General features: G+C 40.2%; 1 protein-coding gene across 10 annotated transcripts in view; it reads left to right on the top strand.

Annotated features, from left to right (window-relative positions):
• Positions 1 to 22,627, top strand: part of trioa (trio Rho guanine nucleotide exchange factor a) — a 111,393-nt gene that overhangs the window by 42,117 nt on the left and 46,649 nt on the right. For 8 of the 10 annotated variants that reach the window (XR_014530549.1, XR_014530550.1, XR_014530551.1 and 5 more), the window contains exons 3-5: positions 5,671 to 5,745; positions 14,850 to 14,964; positions 18,236 to 18,428. Coding sequence is in view for 5 of the 10 variants with exons in the window: in XM_083523321.1 (XP_083379447.1) it covers positions 5,671 to 5,745; positions 14,850 to 14,964; positions 18,236 to 18,428 (383 nt within the window). In the remaining 5 variants the exon portion in view is untranslated. Of the gene's footprint in view, positions 1 to 5,670; positions 5,746 to 14,849; positions 14,965 to 17,609; positions 17,940 to 18,235; positions 18,429 to 22,627 lie in introns of those variants that run through there. The other 2 variants (XR_014530553.1, XM_083523322.1) reach the window with 2 other exon arrangements.

A 22,627-nucleotide genomic window follows, 5' to 3' on the forward strand; every position in this document is an offset into this window, starting at 1 on the left:
TATCGTTTGCAGTAGACGCATTAAAACCTGCATTGAGCCTGTATATATTTCACATGATGTACTTTTATTGCAATTAAAAAAAAGTGCTTTTTAATAGTCATCCTTATAAGACACCGGAACGCTTAATTGTCCCAATATTGTCCAGACATTATGATACTTTCTGGGAAAGAATATTGTTAAAATGTTGTATAAAAATAAAATCATTTCAATGCCCATGTTCTGAACAGAGGGCGTAAACCATTTATTACAAGCGGCATAAAATAAAAGTGGAATAATGCATTTCTTTCTTACAATAACTGCCAAAAGTGTACGCTACGTGCCGTTATATTCCCACTTCTCCTCCAAATGAAATGTAGATCTTCCTGTGGGCTGAATAGCAGCATACAAACTTTACTGAACATGCAACAAAACAAGATTCAAATCATACCAAACTTATTCAGTGTTTTTGTGTGCAGCCGAAGTGTTGTTGAATGGCAGAACTGTTACAGAGCTTTGAGAAAACGGAGCACAAGAGGAGTGTAAGAGATTAAAATCCTTTGTATGGACAAAAGTATTGGGACACCTGATTTTTCCAGCCAGATGTGGTTCTTTCCCAGATTGTTACCACAAATGATGGAGGTGCACAATAGTATAGGATGTCTTTGCATGTGGTAGCATATAATTTTCCCTTTAGTTTAACTGAGAGACCCAAACTTGTTCCAGCATGACAATGTCCCTGTGCACAAACTCCATGAAGATATGCTTTAGAAGCTTGGTGTGGGTGATCTCCTGCTACAAAGCTCTGACCCAACACCTTTGGGATGAATTGGAACACTGACTGCACCCCAGGCTTCATCACCTCACCTACATGAATGTATCTCCACAAGCACACTCCAAAATCTAGTGGAACATATTACCAGAAGAGTGGAGGTTATTATAACAGTAAATGGGGACTTATTGTGGAATGAGATATTTAATAAGCACATAATAATTTTACGGTCAGGTTTCTTCATCCCGGTGTAGAATGAGTGCAAGAGCAGACCACTGAAAGTGAAAGTGTTTAATACAATGTATTGAGCAGTGTGCAGTAGCGGCTCATGTGGAAATATGCGAGTGGGTGCAATATTTAGATCTAAAATTATGACAGCTGTATTTTAAAGGCAGTGGTTGCTTTTTGCTTTGCAGGGCGGTTGTGCTGTTCTGGATTTATTTTATTTATTTTGTATTTATTTAACACCATATTTCCATATTAAGGTTGTATTGCAAAGAAGTGCATTAAATCCAGTATCTTTTGTGGTCAATGCATGTTTTCTTCACTTTCCAGTGGATGGCACTGCATACATATATATATATATATATATACAGTGAGGAAAATAAGTATTTGAACACCCTGCTATTTTGCCAGTTCTCCCACTTGGAAAGCATGGAGGGGTCTGAAATTGTCATCGTAGGTGCATGTCCATTGTGAGAGACATAATCTAAAACAAAAATCCAGAAATCACAATATATGATTTTTAAACTATTTATTTGTATGATACAGCTGCAAATAAGTATTTGAACACCTGTCTATCAGCTAGAATTCTGACCCTCAAAGACCTGTTAGTCTGCCTTTAAAATGTCCACCTCCACTACATTTATTATCCTAAATTAGATGCACCTGTTTGAGGTCGTTAGCTGCATAAAGACACCTGTCCACCCCATACAATCAGTAAGAATCCAACTACTAACATGGCCAAGATCAAAGAGCTGTCCAAAGACACTAGAGACAAAATTGTATACCTCCACAAGGCTGGAAAGGGCTACGGAGAAATTGCCAAGCAGCTTGGTGAAAAAAGGTCCACTGTTGGAGCAATCGTTAGAAAATGGAAAAAGCTACACATGACTGTCAATCTCCCTCGGACTGGGGCTCCATGCAAGATCTCACCTCGGGGGGTCTCAATGATCTTAAGGAAGGTGAGAAATCAGCCCAGAACTACACGGGAAGAGCTGGTCAATGACCTGAAAAGAGCTGGGACCACCGTTTTCAAGGTTACTGTTGGTAATACACTAAGACGTCATGGTTTGAAATCATGCATGACACGGAAGGTTCCCCTGCTTAAACCAGCACATGTCCAGGCACGTCTTAAGTTTGCCAATGACCATTTGGATGATCCAGAGGAGTCATGGGAGAAAGTCATGTGGTCAGATGAGACCAAAATAGAACTTTTGGGTCATAATTCCACTAAACGTGTTTGGAGGAAGAAGAATGATGAGTACCATCCCAAGAACACCATCCCTACTGTGAAGCATGGGGGTGGTAGCATCATGCTTTGGGGGTGTTTTTCTGCACATGGGACAGGGCGACTGCACTGTATAAAGGAGAGGATGACCGGGGCCATGTATTGCGAGATTTTGTGGAACAACCTCCTTCCCTCAGTTAGAGCATTGAAGATGGGTCGAGGCTGGGTCTTCCAACATGACAATGACCCGAAGCACACAGCCAGGATAACCAAGAAGTGGCTCTGTAAGAAGCATATCAAGGTTCTGGCGTGGCCTAGCCAGTCTCCAGACCTAAACCCAATAAAGAATCTTTGGAGGGAGCTCAAACTCCGTGTTTCTCAGCGACAGGCCAGAAACCTGACTGATCTAGAGAAGATCTGTGTGGAGGAGTGGGCCAAAATTCCTCCTGCAGTGTGTGCAAACCTGGTGAAAAACTACAGGAAACGTTTGACCTCTGTAATTGCAAACAAAGGCTACTGTACCAAAAATTAACATTGACTTTCTCAGGTGGTCAAATACTTATTTGCAGCTGTATCATACAAATAAATAGTTTAAAAATCATACATTGTGATTTCTGGATTTTTATTTTTAGATTATGTCTCTCACAATGGACATGCACCTACGATGACAATTTCAGACCCCTCCATAATTTCTAAGTGGGAGAACTTGCAAAATAGCAGGGTGTTCAAATACTTATTTTCCTCACTGTATATATATATATATATACACACACACATACACACACACACACACACACACATTAATGTGTGTATATATATATATATATATATATATATATATATATATATATATATATATATATATATATATATATATATATATATATATATACACACACACACATATACACACACACACACACACTATATATATATATATATATTTGTGTGTGTGTGTGTGTATGTGTGTGTGTGTGTGTGTGTATATATATATATATATATATATATATATATATATATATATATATATATATATATATATATATATATATATATATATATATATACATTAGTGTGTGTGTGTATATGTGTGTGTGTGTGTATATATATATATATAAAATGTGTGTATATGTATAATTTATGTATAATTTTGCTAATAGATGAGATCACTATCTCTCACTATCTGCTTGTTTATGCATTTCTGAAACCCTCAGGAATTCCGGCTTGCAGGATGAGATGCCTTTGAATTTCCAGAGTGTTCCCTAGATGTGTTAGTGTATGTTTATGTAGTCTGTAAAATATCTATTTATATTTGTCACAAACTCAAAAGGACGGCGTGTGGCTGAGGATGCAGTGTGTATGTGGCAAAAATGAAAGTTTTTTTTTTTTTGGTGGGAATCTCCTCCGAGGAACACCGCAAATAGAAAGTGCGAGTCATCCAACTGACCTCCATCTTTTGTGTTAAAATGAGGTGATGACCTTTTAGGGGGGAAAAAAAGGCAATGAGAAATCACATTGTTAGCCTCGAAGGAACCCCAATTTGCAGGTAGTGTGATTACGTCTGTACAGGCTGCAACCCCGAGCGTGTCGTACGTCCCCTTATTCGCTGTTCTTTACTAATCTTTATTAATCTCTTTACCACGGGTTCAGTGAAGGGAGACAAGTTATTTCATTCAGCTGAAGAGCATCTGTCCCAGCTTCCTTGGTACAGCAGAGTGTTAGAGAGCAACCCACAACCTGGCTCACACACACACACACACACACACACACACACACACACACACACACACACACACACACACACACACACACATATATATAAAGTAAATAACTCCTTGTTAAATCCTGTTTGGAACAACAAAAAAATGTCAGCTTTTTTTTTTTTTATCTTTGTATGTTGTTTTACAGTCGGTGTATAATACCAGTGTTTAATTGATGGTGTAATCACCCGAGTGAGTGAAATCACAAAACTCAAAACTGCAGAAACATCAGGAAAAGAAAATGTTGAACTTTTTTGAAAACCTAGGCCAGGGGATCCCCAAACTACGGCCCACCCCCACATTTGGAACGGCCCTCTGAACAATACCAGAGACATATTTTGTAGTTGGAACAATTTAACAATTAATTAAAAAGTATTTTAATTATATGCTTTACTCATATCATATCTGTACTTAATGATAACGATTGGCTTTCAAACTAAATGTTCCCTTAGTTAGTAACATTGCCTAATTATTTGTTCGTTTCCCTCAACAACCATATGCACAAGTAAGTAAATGTTTTGATTTCAATAGAAATAGATATTAAAATGTCTGATGTGATAATGATGCTCCTTTAATAAGCTTTATATCACTTGAAAAGGAACGCTCATTCGTCTGTGCGGTGCAGAACACAATAATAAACTAGTCTAGCATCAGGAGGCATAAAAAATACATTTAAAATCAGAATAAAATCTCCACAGTAATACTTTGTGCACTTTGGACCATGTCATTTTCTGTTACAGAGACACCCGGTCCTTATTAATGAAAGGAAACATTATGTGCCCCTCACAGAAAAAAGTTTTGGGACCCCTGACTTAGGGGCTTCAGCTTGGCTGGTCCGTTCCTGTAACACAGTGCCAAGGCAGTCTGATGATAACGCACGACAGAATCTCCCTGTTATCTGGGTTTTGATGGCTTTGCTTCTCACCATCAGTTTAACAGGGGTTATAGACCTGCATCATCTTTTATTTTATATCTTATAGCATTCAAAAGCATAGCTTTTTTGGACATGTCAGGTTTCTCTACATAAAATGATTGATCTCCATGAAAGCATTGCTTTCATGTTCTATCAGTGTGTACAATAGCTATTAACAGAATGTCACTTACACTATTAGTGCACGCGTGTGTGTGTAAGATATGAGTCAGATCCTGAGCACAGCCTGGACCTGAGCGAGTCACAGTGAACACATATCCAGTCTGGTAGCTGGCTAATGACTAACCTTTCCAGCTCTGCTTTAATAAATCGAGCCAACTAGTGAATCATAAACAGCAAGTGCTGCTGGTTTACCCAGCTTACTGCTGAGCTCATGAAGGAGTGTCTGACGTCGAGCTCTCTCTCGCTCTCTCTCTCTCTCTCTCTCTCTCTCTCCCTCTCTCCCTCTCTTTCCCTCTCTCTTTCTCTCTCTCTCTCTCTCTCTCTCTCTCTCTCTCTCTCTCTCTCTCTCTCTCTCTCTCTCTCTCTCTCTCTCTCCATCTCTCCCTCTCTTTCCCTCTCTCTCTCTTTCTCTCTCTCTCTCTCTCTCTCTCTCTCTCTCTCTCTCTCTCTCTCTCTCTCTCTCTCTCTCGTGTTCAAGAACTGTTTTTGCTTTGTTTTGTTTTGCTAATCTCGTAGAGAAGTTTTAGACACTGATCGGTATAGTTTGAGACGATGCTTTGCTCGACTAATTTACTGTTTTTATGTTTATTAGAATCTTAAATGTCATTTTGTTTTTCAGGATTTCGACGAAATGAAGAGATGAAAGCGATGGAGGTTTTGCCCATTCTAAAGGAGAAAGTGGCCTTTTTGTCAGGTAGGCTGTGATAAGGGTTGCAGAATTCTGGGAATTTGCAAAACTGGAAACTGTCAGTGGGAATATATGGGAATTAACTGGGAATTTACAAAATTGCAGGTTAGCCTGTAATAGGGAACATAAATGTTGTTGGAAAATAATTCTTGGAGGATAATCCTTGTTAAAACAACTAGATTGAATGCAATTTCAGTTGAATTTTTATCTTCAGTCACATGCACACAGCACACTTACTGCAGTTCTACTGAGGCCACGCCCCCTACATGCACTGTGCATTTTTCCATAACATAACATTGATAATTTCTTGACACCTGCACTTGGCGAGTATTCACATAAATGACACACACACACACACACACACACACACACACATACACACACACACAGATATATACAGATATATATAAATATATATATATATATATATATATATATATATATATATATATATATATATAAAGATACTTTTACGTTTAAATCTTTCTTGTGCTGTGTGTAAGCTCTTGTGCAACAAAATGATACTAACAATTAAATCAGCTAAAAATTGTATTAATTTATTTATTTCTATTTTATGCCTATTTGTTTGCATGCATCAGCTTACGACCAAACAAAATGTTTCTATTTATGTTTGCGTATGATGCATACATTCCTGGTAAGTTTTCAAATGAAAATATTTGCGTAATTTTCCAGATGAAGTTCCCATAGAAAGTTTCCTGAAATTGACTCTAGATTTTCTGCCCCTTTGCAACCCTAGTTGTGATTATGATTGATTTGGGAGATAAAGATAAAGAGTTGCTGACTTGAGAACAAACAGACTGCACGAATAATCATCTTAATGTAAATCATGTGCTTATATAATTGTTTGGTTATTTCTTTTTTTTTGTTTATTAAAAAAAAAATCCTATTTTCCGTATTTGTATCGTAAATGATTGAAATTTCTGCCAAAACCCCCCCCCCCACATTTTCAAATCCATCACCTCCAAGCGGGTTTACACGGCGTGATTACGGCAATTAAAACCCGCCACCCGAAATTAAATCCGCCTCCGCACCAGAAAATGACTGTCCAGTCTGTCAAACGCCATAAATATAACCTGCATACCACCGTGATGGTAATGTGTCCAAAAACTTTTGACAAGATGTCAAAGACATTCCCCAATTCCATAATTCAACAAACTGACTACTTTGAAATCTCACATGCTTTTTGTTTTGCCCTTTAATATATTTGTAGCCGTCTGAGTTTTCCTTCATATATGCTGTGGCTTGCAGTTAAGCAGCGTACCTGCTGTCACACACGTTATAGTTACAAATATTCCGACACGCCAGACGTATGTATAGGATATTTTGGAGCTATTTTTACATTAGCTGCTGCATTCTCATAGACACCAATGCTCAACTGGATTAAGGATCACAAATGGCCATTTCATAGCTCCCCAGTTTCTAAGATGTTTTTGTGTGTATCATGAGCTCATTGGGCCTGAAGTACTAAATACATTCTTGTGACTGATTTGATTGTAACAGTATTAGTTGCTATACTCAGATCTTATCACTGCACATAAACTCACACCTTCTAAGTATTAAAACATGAAGCATGCAAAAAGGCTGCTGGTTCAATTCAAATCTGCATCCAATCTACACTATATGGACAAAAGTATTTGGATTTTCCCAGCCTGAAGTGATTCCTCCCTCAACTGCTACCACAAAGTTGGAGGTACACAATTGTATAGGACGTCTCTGGATGCAGTGGGGTGACATTTTCCCTTCACTTGAACCAGGAAACCCAAAGCTGTTTCTGTATGATTGTCACTGTGCACAGTGTAAACCTCATTACTATATACTTTTGCATTGGTTGGAGTGGAAGATCTTGAGTGGCCTGCTATAGATCTCTGATCTCAACCCTAATGATCACCTTTGGGATGAATTGGTTTGCTGACTGCACCCCAGGTCTCCTCACACTACACCATTATCCTGACTTTACTAACATCTTTATAGCTGAATGAGCACAAATTTTCACAGACACACTGAAATCTAGTGGAACATCTTCCCAGAAGAGTGGAGGTTATTGTAACAGCATATTGGGACTAAATGTGGAATGCGATGTTCAAAAAAAACAAATACAAATCTTACAGGCAGATGTTTCCCATTTTGACCCATGTAATGTACTGTATGTGGCCTGGACTACACTTTATACAGTGTGTAACAGAAATGCACCTTGTTTTAGTGTCGGTTACTATAGTAACAATAAGGTATTACAGTGAGTGCATTAATACAAACCTGTGTAGCTGGAACTACTGTCAGAGCTGCTGCTGTAGTAAATGAATCACTTCCACAATAGGAATTATAAAAACTCAGCAGTGGTGTAAAGGATAAAGTTATAATCCGGTTTATAAATACGGTTTCTACTTAATCTTAGTATGAATATAATCTTAGTATGAATATATTCTTAGTATGATATCATCTGCTGCTCACTGTACCGCGACAATAAAGAAATCATACATACATATTTTTAAACTCGCATCTGCCTCTAGTTAAATATTATAGCAGTAAATGTTGTTTTAATTTAATGTTGAATTAGATGTTCAAAAAGCACATATGAATCAGATTTTCACGAACCTTTGCCAAATTAGTATATTAATTTAGTTGTAAATAATAAACATTGTAAAGCTAAGACACAAACTTGCAATCCGGACTAATATTCTATTAAATAAATTGGCGGAACTGAATTAATTAGACGGAGATTAACAGTGTGGCGAGGAGGGTCGGAAAATGCCGATTGATGCGGAAGGAAGACTGGAAAGTTAAAGAAATAAACTACTGCGAGTGGCACACACTAGAGGGAGAATGCTGATGGGATGACGACTGTGTTATTTGACTGTAATAATGTGCAATATGGAGAATATTTGTGATCTTGTTTAATATTTAAATGCATGTTACGTAGTTTCTAACAAAATACAAAGTGGTGACGTACTGCTTGAATAACGATAGAAAACAAGCTAGTATGCAAACAAACAGTTTGTTCGACATTAAGAGTTTGTATGGAACAATCTTTATTTACATTAGGTTTGTTTACAAATAATTGAATGTCTTTATTTTCATTATTTTATTGTGTTTCCTCCTTTAAGGTTGTCAACCTAATTCACTCTGCTTGAGCTGAATTGAATAATTAATGTCGAACCTGCACAAACTACCAAATACAAGAGCTGAAAAGTAATTTGGAGTTGTTCCCTGTGTCCCCTGTAGTGGTGTGGTGTGGTGTGTTGTGAAAAAGTGTTTGCCCCCTTCCTGATTTCTTTTTTTTTTTTTTGCATGGTTGTCACACTTTAAGGTTTGAGATCATCAAACTAATATTAGTAAAAGATAACAAGTGAAAACAACATGCAGTTTTATAATAAAGGCTTTTATTTTTGATGGAAAAAATGTGGTTCATCACACCTGAGTTCAATTTCTCCAGCCACACCCAGGCCTGATTACTGCCTCACCTGTTCGCAATCAAAAAATCTTTTAAATAGGACCTGCCTGACAAAGTGAAGTAGATCAAAAGATCCTCAAAAGCTAGAGATCATGCAGAGATCCAAAGAAATTTTGAAACAAATGAGAAAGAAAGTAATTGAGATTTATCAGTCTGGAAAAGGTTATAAAGAAATTTCTAAAGCTTTGGGACTCCACCGGACCACAGTGAGAGTCATTTATTCACAAATGGCAAAAACATAGAACAGTGGATAACCTTCCCAGGAGTGGCCGGCTGACCAAAATTACCCCAAGAGCACAGTGACGACTCATCAAAATGTCACAAAAGACCCCACAACAACATCCAAAGAACTGATGACACAATAACGTGTGACAAACATGCAAAAAATATAAGGGGGCAAACACTTTTTCACACCTGTGTGTGTGTGTGTGTGTGTGTGTGTGTGTGTGTGTGTGTGTGTGTGTGTGTATATATGTGTATATATATGTAATGTGTATATATATATATATATATATATATATATATATATATATATATATATATATATATATATATATATATATATATATATATGCATTGCATTATGACCAGTGAGTGAATAACTGATTATCTCTTCATCATGGCATCTGTTAGTGGGTGGGATATTATAAGGCATCAAGTGAACATTTTGTTGTCAAAGTTGATGTGCTAAAACCAGGAAAAATGGACAAGCGTAAGGATGTGAGCGAGTTTGACGAGGGTTAAATTGTAATTGCTAGACGTCTGGGTCAGAGCATCTCCAAAACTGCAGCTCTTCTGGGCTGTTCCTGGTCTGCAGTGGTCAGTATCTATCATAAGTGTCCCAAGGAAGGAACAGTGATGAACCGGTGACAGGGTCATGGGTGGCCGAGGCTCATTGATGCACGTGGGATCAAAGACTGGCCCGTGTGGTCCGATCCAACAGACGAGCTCCTATAGCTCATATTGATGAAGAAGTTAATGCTCGAAGGGTCAGGACTGTTTTAGCAGTAAAAGGGGACCAACACTATTAGGCAGGTGGTCATAGAGTTTTTCCTGATCGGTGTAAACCATGTTGTCTGTCTGGTTTCTGAAACTTCATGTCCCAAGCTTAAATACAGTGGCTAAAAAAGCGAGCAAGCATTCATTGCCTCATCATCAGGTGAACACAACAAACACAGATCATGCCAGGGGCTGGAGTGGCACTCGTTTTCAGCCCAGGAGTTACATGATGCAGAACAGCACACTCCATTACTGGTCCACTGGGAATTTTCCAAGCCTCTCGATTACCACTATGGCGTTGGCATTCATTTATTCAGGGAGCATGATGTAATGTCTGGGCTCTGGTGAAGTAAGCCATTACACAAGCCGCTTGGCCTTCTCTCTGAACTCCTGGCTTTTGATAAAAGACTAGTCTCGGTATAAACACTTTCATAGTAGTAATGAGAGATCTAATGAATTATACAGACTCATTACAATCATTACAATCCCGTTCAATTTTTTTTTCCTCCCAATTATTATTCGCTACGGCAGCCCTGCAGTAGACCAGGCTGGAAGAGGAGAAATGCGGGCACAGCATTCTAAATCTGTGCCAAAGCATTCGTATTACATCACTTACAAGCAGAGGCTTTATTGCAGTTTGACAAGCGTTTACGTCATCCTACATCTTTACAGCTTACAATATTCTTCTACCTTCCTTAGTTTGGGAAAGATATGATGCTCATCTACACAGTTCATCTTTTCTCATGGTCACAGGCTTAGTGCAAATTGCTTGTATTTATACAAATGTTAGTTATTTACAATCCGCGCATTTACTCTGTCATATCTGCTGTTTTTCCGGGTATATGCTAGAACTGCATCTTATTAGGTTATTTAAATATATATGTAAATAAATATCTCCTAAATTTGTGGAGTTGAAAAGAAGGAAAAAAAAATACACAAAACCAAACAAAAAAAGCAGCGTAATTAATCATAGTGCCCATAGTCTCGTCTTGTACCTTCTTTTTATTTTTCGCATACAAGTCTTCCATACCAATTATGAAACGCTGATGATGGCTGAATGAACAGAAATGTACATGACAATTATTGTTGTGGAAAAGTGGCAAACCCAAACTCGAACGATTCTTTGTGCCGACTCTGAAGATGTGCGTGTCCTTCAGTTCCCATACTGCTTGCTGTTCGCTTTGTTTTCCTGTTTAAGACACAGAAATGGAACAAAACATAAATATGTTTAAAAGAGAAATATAACGGGGAAGGAATGAACAGAGATCGTCCCTCTGCTTAGTTCCATCACTGATAGTGTTCTTGACTGACGGGATCCTGATGTGGCTTTCTGCTGATGTAATCCGAACACCTCAAGGTTAAATGTGTGGTACAATCTGAGGTGCTTTGTAACTATAGACTCCCAGTTGACCTGTTGGTCTTTCACCTCTAATCTCTCTCGTAATCAAGATGTTTCAGCCTGCAGATCCTCCCCCACAGGATGGTTTTGGTTGTCCGCACCATTCTCTGTAAACTGTACAGGCTGATCATCGGTGGCAGCACATTGATGTGCTGCTTTGTTTGCAGCTGATTCCACAAGCAGCTGTGTTGATCTGAAGTCACTCTCCAATCTCAGAGGACCCCAGGCATCCCCAGTTCTTTTTTCTCCAGTAAGAGATTAAGTATTAGGAGTCATAACCTGTAGTCAGATGCAGGATTAGTGTTAGAACCCGTCCGCTCTGTCCAGCTCCTGGACATACCGTGGTCTGATTATAGCTTTGCAGTACCTGAAGATGCATGTTGATGCTAGAAAGCTGCTTGAATTCGACAAAAAAAACCAAAACATATTTAATAGAGTAAAATATGATAAATTTGAACATTGTGTTTACCTTTTCAAAGCATCTAAAGCTATTGTCGGTGCCAGTCAAGAGACCAAGTCATCAATCCTTCCTAATCTTTATTTATGCACATTTATTTTTTTCCCCTTACACACTGACTCGTCCTGTTCGCTCAGGTAAAAGGAGCGGCAAACAAACCCCGGCACGCTCAGCTGGAGTAGCTAGCTCTTCTCTGAAATGCCTCATAGGCATACAACACAAAGAACACACGGCAAGTGACCTTCCAGCTTTTGAATAGCAGGAGCTTTTGTTCACATCTCCCAGGCTCGAGGATGGAAGGGATTATGCTTTAGCTTCACTGCAGGGCTCCAATCAAGAAAAACAAGAAATCTCTCGGCAGCGCCTGTTCGCACTCGAGGTTACGGGAGTAAAGGATAACAAGCACAGACAGGACACAATGCGAGCAGCGTTGCCATGGAGATGCGAGGCTGTCAGGTGTGTATCTGCTGATGCCACAAAGAGGGGGAAAAACTGGCCAAAGGATCACAATTATGTGCAAGACATAAAAATAACGCTGCCGTTCTTTCAAAGGAAATTCCACGGCCCACACGGCTCTCACTCGGTGATGTTACAGCATGAAAATATTCCTGCCAGTGGATAAGACTGTTGATCCAATTACAGTGTATATTCAGTTAAACAGATTCAGCACATTGCGGCTTAGGAAGATCCGCGGGGATATCCTGGCTGGTCTGCTTTGTTCTGGTTGAGTTGGTGCACTTTACACTTTACTGGGCCCATATGCTGAGTACAGAGGATTTAAAGGCGGGAAGGAAGCAGGAACAACAACAGAAGGGATTAATGCTCACTCTTCATCTGCATCCTGTAGTTTACCGTTGGTTAATGTTTAAATGGAGGCAGATGCGAGTTTACAAAATATTGGAAGACGTCTTTATTGGCGCTGTTCAGTAGGCAGTGGATGATGATCGAGGAACGGGACGTGTTAATCGGTCTACAACAACGGTTTGCAAGGGAGCAGAAGAACGTGAAAAGCCTCCTGCATCGTTCAAACCGTGTGTATGGGAGCATTTCTTTGCTGTAACCTTTCTTGTAACCAATTATATTCGTCTCCTCCCCCTTTTTGCCGATCTGTGACTCAAAATAAAAAACGTAATGTGAGCCGAAACGTGAGCTTTGTGATCTGTTGCACTCATACTAAGATTAAGTAGAAACCGTATTTATAAACCGGATTATAACTTTATCCTTTACACCACTGCTGAGTTTTTATAATTCCTATTGTGGAAGTGATTCATTTACTACAGCAGCAGCTCTGACAGTAGTTCCAGCTACACAGGTTTGTATTAATGCACTCACTGTAATACCTTATTGTTACTATAGTAACCGACACTAAAACAAGGTGCATTTCTGTTACACACTGTATAAAGTGTAGTCCAGGCCACATACAGTACATTACATGGGTCATAATGGGAAACATCTGCCTGTAAGATTTGTATTTGTTTTTTTTGAACATCGCATTCCACATTTAGTCCCAATATGCTGTTACAATAACCTCCACTCTTCTGGGAAGATGTTCCACTAGATTTCAGTGTGTCTGTGGAGATTTGTGCTCATTCAGCTATAAAGATGTTAGTAAAGTCAGGATAATGGTGTAGTGTGAGGAGACCTGGGGTGCAGTCAGCAAACCAATTCATCCCAAAGGTGATCATTAGGGTTGAGATCAGAGATCTATAGCAGGCCACTCAAGATCTTCCACTCCAACCAATGCAAAAGTATATAGTAATGAGGTTTACACTGTGCACAGTGACAATCATACAGAAACAGCTTTGGGTTTCCTGGTTCAAGTGAAGGGAAACGGTCATGCTTTTGCATTCATAAACATCTTATACAATTGTGGGGAAGAATCACATCTGGCTGGAAAAATCAGGTATCGCCGGCACCACCTTGTCTTACGAATACATCAGCCCTGAAAAATATCTTCATCTGTTGACTCCTGTTGGAGTGCACTCTTGGACCTGATCGTTCATAAATACGCAAAAAAGAGCAGCTTCTTATTTTCCTTTCTAAATCCGGCAGATAGACCAATCGATACTTGACTCTGGAAAGAGTGACAGGTGTGTAGACGTTTTAAACTGGATACCCTGGAAGCTCCACCCCCTCTCCCTCGTTATAGTCGTAATGTTACATCTCGTTTTGTCGGTTTTCTCGCTTGTATGACACGCAGACTTTCTGTCAAGTAAATGGGAAATGCCTCAATTCGTTCATGCAAAATAAAATCTTAATTTTCTGAAATGTTTTATTAGGAAGTAGATTTAAAGCTTGGAACCACCCTGTGAAGAACAGCCTGGTTAAGCCCTTTTAGAGGAACTGAAATGTGCCCGGTGTTTACCTGAACCCTCTGTATTAACCTGCACTACGGTTTCAAACTCGCATTTGTGGGGGGAAAAACAAAACAATGTCGAGAAAAGTTTTCACCCCATCAATGTCATATCTGCTTTGTTGCTCTTCAGACTTGGCAGGTCTAAAAAGATTTCCACCAAATTCGAAAACAAAAATACGTCTGTACAATGAATGTGTTTTCAGCATTTTTAATAATATGCAAATATTCCCAAGAGCGAACAAACACGCTGATGTAATCAAATGAGCATCAGCCAAACACAGTCATGGAGAGAGCAGTCATCATGCCACCAATCTGTTTCCTTCACTGTGTATTTCTTTTTGCAGCAACATTTCTACCATGTTGAAAATAAAGCTTCATTTGCAGCAATCATTTACCGGTGTTGAATTTCATGTCTTTTCACTTCCACTAGGTGGCAGAGACAAGCGCGGTGGTCCTGTTTTAACGTTCCCGTCACGCACCAATCACGACCGAATACGACAGGAGGACCTGCGCAGACTAATCGCGTATCTGGCCGGCATTCCCAGGTACCGTCTCTACACACTCAAATAACTCGCTATCGAGTCTTTTTCATTACATATCCGTACCCTACACGTAGAAACAACTGTGTGTGCGTGTGCGTGTGCGTGTGCGTGTGCGTGTGCGTGTGCGTGTGCGTGTGCGTGTGTGTGTGCGTGTGGACTAAGGCAACGCACTACTGTGTGATGTAATGAAGCCGTAAGCAGGAGATTACATCCACACTGCTGTGTAATGATACTGTGCAGCATTTTGCTTTAATTAAACAGGTGATTAGGGGTGTGTGTGTGTGTGTGTGTGAGAAACACTCCTCACCCCGTTTACCTCTTGAAATCGCTGTATACTGCTGTCATTAGTTCAGACTCCATATGCTGTAATTAGTAGCATTACATCAATCACAGCTTGTTTGGAGCTCAGTTGTCATCTGTAGCGTTTTACACGTCGAAAAAATTTCTCTGTTTAGCTGTTCGTGAAATTGTGCTCTAAGTCAGTGGTCCCCGACCCCCGGGTCGCGGACCGGCACCGGTCCGTGGGTCAATTGTTACCTGGCCGCACAGAAAGAATACATAACTTACATTATCTCTGTTTTGTTTATTATCTGATTCTGAACGATGTTTTATTTTGGAAAATTACCGGATTCTCTCCACCTCATCTGTCTATGACTCACTCTTGATGCATTTCGAGATGCCTCGGTCACATGTCTTACCTCAATCCGCTACCTTCTTAAAGGGGCTCCGGCCGCTAACACATAATACATTACCGCTAAATTCAAAACCCCAAGCGAGCAAAATGAACATAAAACAACACCGTGGATTCACTTTTATTATTATATTTCGAAAATACCAGTTTTTATGCCGGTCGCATCATTTTATTTTGTTGTATTTATCCGCCACACCTTAAAGGCCCGTCCATTAAAATATTGTCTGACATTAAACCAGTCCGTGGCACAAAAAAGGTTGGGGACCGCTGTTCTAAATGATGAACCACAAGTCTTGAATGTATACTTAATTGTTTTCTGTCACTGTTTCTAAATGCACAGGATATCATCGCTACCTCAGGACATCAGTGTTCCGTGTTCAGTACATGTTCTTATGTTAATGTCAGTGCAATAATTTGCATTCTATTTTCATGTCTCTGTTCGTCTCGCTGGGTTTTTTCGGTTTACGTTGACCTCCTAATATTATTGCAGGTGAATCTGTGGCACTAATTTGCTCGTAGTTTTGCCCTCTGTGTGTGTGTGTGTGTGTGTGTGTGTGTGTGTGTGTGTGTGTGTGTGTGTGTGTGTGTGTGTGTGTGTGTGTGTGTGTGTGTGTGTGTGTGTGTGTGTGTGTGTGTGTATGTATGTATGTATGTATGTATGTGGGGCTACGGATATCGATTTACTTACTGATCCAGTATTCTACCAATTCCATCGATTGATCAATTATTCAGATAAGAAGTACTTTTACTTTATTAAAGAGCAATACTAAATACACAAGAGAAAAGACGGGTCTCTTAAAATGTCTTGTTTCCTTTTTTTATTTTTTTTTTAAGAAAAAACAAAGCTTTATAGGTGAAATTGCAATACAAGAATATCTGTGAAAACTAAACCCATCGCATGTATTTAATTGTCATATTACATCAAAATGCAAATAAAAATATATAAAGCAAAAATCATAAATGAAAATATAAAAATCTATTTCAAAATACTTTTAAAAAAAGGTAAACGCGCTGTACGGCGTTTTCTTTATGAAACGATGTTTTCTCCCCATTCCTCCATTTTTTCTTTCTGCAGCATTTTCTGTGTCCAGTTCTACCTGTATAGAGTGCTCCAGGGTTTAGCGGGTGGTGCATCAGTAATAATGGTCTGTGGGGAAACACAAGGCTCCGTGTGTAGTTAAACCAACACTACTAAACTCGAGTTAGTTGAGGAATCGTTTTCAGTCGTGTGTGTGTTTTTAAAGAGCTGGTATCCCAGTAAGGGTGTATCCCCACCCTGCAGCTAGTGCTCTGCACACAGCGTTAGGATTCACTGCACCCCTGACCAGTATACATATGTATTGTTACACCCTATGTAGTGAGCCTATGGAGTGAATAGGATTCTGTTTTTAGGGTTCAGCCAAACTGGTGACCATGAAAACAGTGAATAAGGAATCAAACTGTAGATGCTGTCAGATCGAAGGCTTTTTACCCGACTTTGATAGCACTAATGACCGGCTGTAGTGTTCGGAGTCAGCGGTGGTGTTTTGTCATTGCTCTGTTAGCACTGTTACTTCTTATGGAACAGTGTAACACCTGCGAGAAAGAGAGAGAGAGAGCGAGAGGAACTGATACTGACAGACCTAAAAAAAAATCTACTGATGGAGAGAGAGACAAGAGAGAAAGAGAGAAATGGCATGTGCATGAGCCGGAGCGTGGGCCAGACTCTGAAAAACCTGCAGCGCTCCAGCTTTTGCCAACAGACCTTCCTCCTCCTCCACATCATCGCTTTCTCTTCTCAACTCCATTCCCTGCACCCACACAGTCACACCAGAGTGAGAGAGAGAGAGAGAGAGAGAGAGAGAGAGAGAGAGAGAGTTTTCGAGCTAATCCTATCAGCAGAGAGTGAGAGAGAGATAGAGAGAGCTGAAGAGTGACAGAGAGCAAACGCAAAAAGAAGTGGGGAGGGCGAGCGAGGAAGAATGTGGGTGAGGGGATAGAGAGAGAGAGAGAGAGAGAGAGAGAGAAAAGAGCGAGTGCATGAGAAGAAAACAGTGTCGCAGTTGCACTGGCTGCATGTGTGTGCGCTGATGGTGTGGATGCAGGACAGATAGGCTTGCTGCTGTCTCGCTGCTCGTTATGTGCAAAGATTGACAGCACGATGGTGCGTTAGCTGACGAGCACGAGACAGACCTGCGCTAATAGGGATACCACGGGTTCGACTGATGGACAGATGTTAATGAAGGGTTTCAGCAGCTGTTTATTTGGCTGATGCACATCATTTGCATTTTGGAGCTCTGTCCTTTTGGTAAGCTAAATATCTCAATCTGTATATCTATTTATCTATATATCTCTATATTTATATAATATAATCTCGATCTATGTACACTCTCCCTGCTCACTGGATGCTGTATATTGATTTTTGAAAAACAGGATCTCAGGATTGCTGTATTTTCTGTTTTCCAGCGCTGGGAGGATGGGGTTATGTAATGCAAGCACTGATCTGTCTGTCTCTTTCTCTCCCTGTATCTCTCTCTCTCTCTCTCTCTCTCTCTCTCACTCTCTCTATCTCTCCCTGGATCTCGCTGTCTCTCTTTACTATAGCGAGGATGTGTGTAAACATGGCTTCACGGTCATCGTGGACATGCGTGGCTCTAAGTGGGACTCCATCAAGCCGCTGCTGAAGATCCTACAAGAGTCGTTTCCCTGCTGCATCCACGTCGCGCTCATCATCAAACCAGACAACTTCTGGCAGAAACAGAGGACCAACTTCGGCAGCTCCAAGTTCGAGTTCGAGGTGCGAGCGCGTCATGTGCAACAACTCACCAAGCTCCTTCTGGGGCTTCTTCCTGGAATTGTGGCAGAAGGACAGAGCCGTGTGCCATTCTTTATCAACCTTCTTTTTTTTTTTTTTTTGGTGAAACGTATAACCTGAGTATAATTTTCAGTGCAAGTTAACATTTGCTTTGAAATGATGTGATTTGTCATGTATTGTTGGATTGTGTGTGTGAGAGAGAGAGAGAGGGAGAAGGAGAGAGAGTGTAAGTGTGAATGTGGAAGATTACAGTGTTGGTGTAGAGAGCAGGTTGTTCTCTGCGTGTTTATTTGTGTGTGTGAGAATGATGGGGAGGGAGATTATAGTGTGTTATTCTAGTGGCCATGTTATTTGGGTGATTGTGTGTGTGTGTGTGTGTGTGTGTGTGTGTGTGTGTGTGTGTGTGTGTGTGTGTGTGTGTGTGTGCGCGCGCGCACGCACACGTGTGCCTGAGACTGTGTGAAATGATGGGGAGGGAGATTGTAGTGGGCATTGTGTGCTTGTGTGTGTGGGAACCCGACCGTTTTCTGATTGCTGTGAAATAGTGGTGGTATCTGTGTTTGTATGTCTATGTTTGGGTGTTTGTCTAATAAGCTATCTTCTGGATGCCCTGGTGGGGGTGGGTATGTATGTGTGTGTGTGTGTGTGTGTGTGTGTGTGTGTGTGTGTGAACATGCACATGTGTGTGTGTGTGTGTGTGCCTTGCTCTATTTGCTGTGTGGGTGTGTGTGATTGATGTCTGTGTGTAGGTGTTAATGATCATGTGTGGGTATGTGTGTGACGATTCTTTTGTGATGTGAAGGTGTATATATGTGTGGGTGTGGGTTTGTGTGTGTGTGTCTCCTTGCACAGGTGTGGAGGTAAATATGTGTGTTTACATGGGTTTGTGCAAGTGTGTGGAGGGGTATTAGTGTGTGCTTGTATGCAGCAGCAGCAGTGTGTGTTGTGTGATGATGCACAGGGTGTATAATAGTCAGGCTGTAGTGTGTGTTGTGTGATGATAATGTACAGGGTGTATAATAGTCAGGCTGTAGTGTGTGTTGTGTGATGATAATGTACAGGGTGTATAATAGTCAGGCTGTAGTGTGTGTTGTGTGATGATAATGTACAGGGTGTATAATAGTCAGGCTGTAGTGTGTGTTGTGTGATGATAATGTACAGGGTGTATAATAGTCAGGCTGTAGTGTGTGTTGTGTGATGATAATGTACAGGGTGTATAATAGTCAGGCTGTAGTGTGTGTTGTGTGATGATAATGTACAGGGTGTATAATAGTCAGGCTGTAGTGTGTGTTGTGTGATGATGATGATGATAATGTACAGGGTGTATAATAGTCAGGCTGTAGTGTGTTGTGTGATGATGCACAGGGTGTATAATAGTCAGGCTGTAGTGTGTTGTGTGATGATGATAATGTACAGGGTGTATAATAGTCAGGCTGTAGTGTGTTGTGTGATGATGCACAGGGTGTATAATAGTCAGGCTGTAGTGTGTTGTGTGATGATGATAATGTACAGGGTGTATAATAGTCAGGCTGTAGTGTGTGTTGATGATGTACAGGGTGTATAATAGTCAGGCTGTAGTGTGTTGTGTGATGATGATGTACAGGGTGTATAGTAGTCAGGCTGTAGTGTGTGTTGTGCGATGATAATGTACAGGGTGTATAATAGTCAGGCTGTAGTGTGTTGTGTGATGATGATAATGTACAGGGTGTATAATAGTCAGGCTGTAGTGTGTGTGTTGTGTGTTGATGATGTACAGGGTGTATAGTAGTCAGGCTGTAGTGTGTGTTGTGTGTTGATGATGTACAGGGTGTATAATAGTCAGGCTGTAGTGTGTGTTGTGTGATGATGATGTACAGGGTGTATAATAGTCAGGCTGTAGTGTGTGTTGTGTGATGATGATGTACAGGGTGTATAATAGTCAGGCTGTAGTGTGTGTTGTGTGATGATGATGTACAGGGTGTATAATAGACAGGCTGTAGTGTGTGTTGTGTGATGATGATGTACAGGGTGTATAATAGTCAGGCTATAGTGTGTGTTGTGTGATGATGATGTACAGGGTGTATAATAGTCAGGCTGTAGTGTGTGTTGTGTGATGATGATGTACAGGGTGTATAATAGTCAGGCTATAGTGTGTGTTGTGTGATGATGATGTACAGGGTGTATAATAGTCAGGCTGTAGTGTGTGTTGTGTGATGATGATGTACAGGGTGTATAATAGACAGGCTATAGTGTGTGTTGTGTGATGATGACGATGTACAGGGTGTATAATAGTCAGGCTGTAGTGTGTGTTGTGTGATGATGTACAGGGTGTATAATAGTCAGACTGTAATGTGTGTTGTGTGATGATGATGTACAGGGTGTATAATAGTCAGACTGTAGTGAGTGTTGTGTGATGATGATGTACAGGGTGTATAATAGACAGGCTGTAGTGTGTGTTGTGTGATGATGATGTACAGGGTGTATAATAGTCAGGCTGTAGTGTGTGTTGTGTGATGATGTACAGGGTGTATAATAGTCAGACTGTAATGTGTGTTGTGGGATGATGATGTACAGGGTGTATAATAGTCAGGCTGTAGTGTGTGTTGTGTGATGATGATGTACAGGGTGTATAATAGTCAGGCTGTAGTGTGTGTTGTGTGATGATGATGTACAGGGTGTATAATAGACAGGCTGTAGTGTGTGTTGTGTGATGATGACGATGTACAGGGTGTATAATAGTCAGGCTGTAGTGTGTGTTGTGTGATGATGTACAGGGTGTATAATAGTCAGACTGTAATGTGTGTTGTGTGATAATGATGATGATGATGATGATGATGATGATGATGATGTACAGGGTGTATAATTGTCAGACTGTAATGTGTGTTGTGTGATGATGATGATGATGATGATGATGTACAGGGTGTATAATAGTCAGACTGTAGTGAGTGTTGTGTGATGATGTACAGGGTGTATAATAGACAGGCTGTAGTGTGTGTTGTGTGATGATGTACAGGGTGTATAATAGTCAGGCTGTAGTGTGTGTTGTGTGATGATGTACAGGGTGTATAATAGTCAGACTGTAATGTGTGTTGTGGGATGATGATGATGATGTACAGGGTGTATAATAGTCAGGCTGTAGTCTGTATTGTGTGATGATGTACAGGGTGTATAATAGTCAGACTGTAGTGTGTGTTGTGTGATGATGATGTATAGGGTGTATAATAGTCAGGCTGTAGTCTGTATTGTGTGATGATGTACAGGGTGTATAATAGTCAGGCTGTAGTCTGTATTGTGTGATGATGTTCAGGGTGTATAATAGTCAGGCTGTAGTCTGTATTGTGTGATGATGTACAGGGTGTACGATGCAGTGTGTGTATAATATTTGGGATTTTCCTAAACTAAAATTTTTTACTTTTTGTGTTTGTTTACAGCAATTTTTCAGTATAATCAGCAGTAAGAGTGTATAGGAAAAGGGGCGTCATTGAGATTGTGGTTCAGGAGCTTCACACGCATTTTAACAACCGCTATCTGACTTTAAACCGATCTGATCTGAATCATGTCTGTTTTCTTGACATTCACTTTGTGAGGAAGTCACACTTGGTCAGCACGGTATTAGACATCTTTAGGCAGACTGGCCATTTTTACCACTGTGTGTGTTAAACCGGCTCTTTACACACCAAGCTGATAATCCGTTACATTTCTGTCATTTTGCTGAAATGCATAATATGGACAAAAGTTTGTGGACACCTGACCATAAGATTCATATGATTTTTTTTTGGCTGTCCCATTCCTCCTTAAATCCCATTAGTGATTGAAATAACCTCCATTTGTCTGGGAACATGATTTGGAGTGTGCTTGTGGAGTCAGCATTCGAATTCATCCCAGTGGTGTTCAGTAAGGTTGGAGCTCTACAGCAGGCCAGTTCAGATCTTCCACTCCAACCCATGTAAATCATATCTTCATTGAGCAAGGGGCATAGTCATGCCAGAACAAGTTTGGGGTCTCCAAGTTTAAGTGAAGGGAACATTTCAATGAACTCTATCCAAAGATATCTTGTACAATTGTGTTTAAAACATTGTGGTAGTGGTTTGGTGAAGAACCACATAAGGCTGGTTATCTTGTCCCAATACTTTTGTCCATAAATTGGATAAAGTTGAGGTGTTTGGAAGATGGAAAAACCGTAAACCAAAGTTTTTCCAGAG

The sequence above is a fragment of the Silurus aristotelis genome, assembly GCF_946808225.1.
Source record: "Silurus aristotelis genome assembly, chromosome: 21".
Lineage (NCBI taxonomy): Eukaryota > Metazoa > Chordata > Actinopteri > Siluriformes > Siluridae > Silurus > Silurus aristotelis.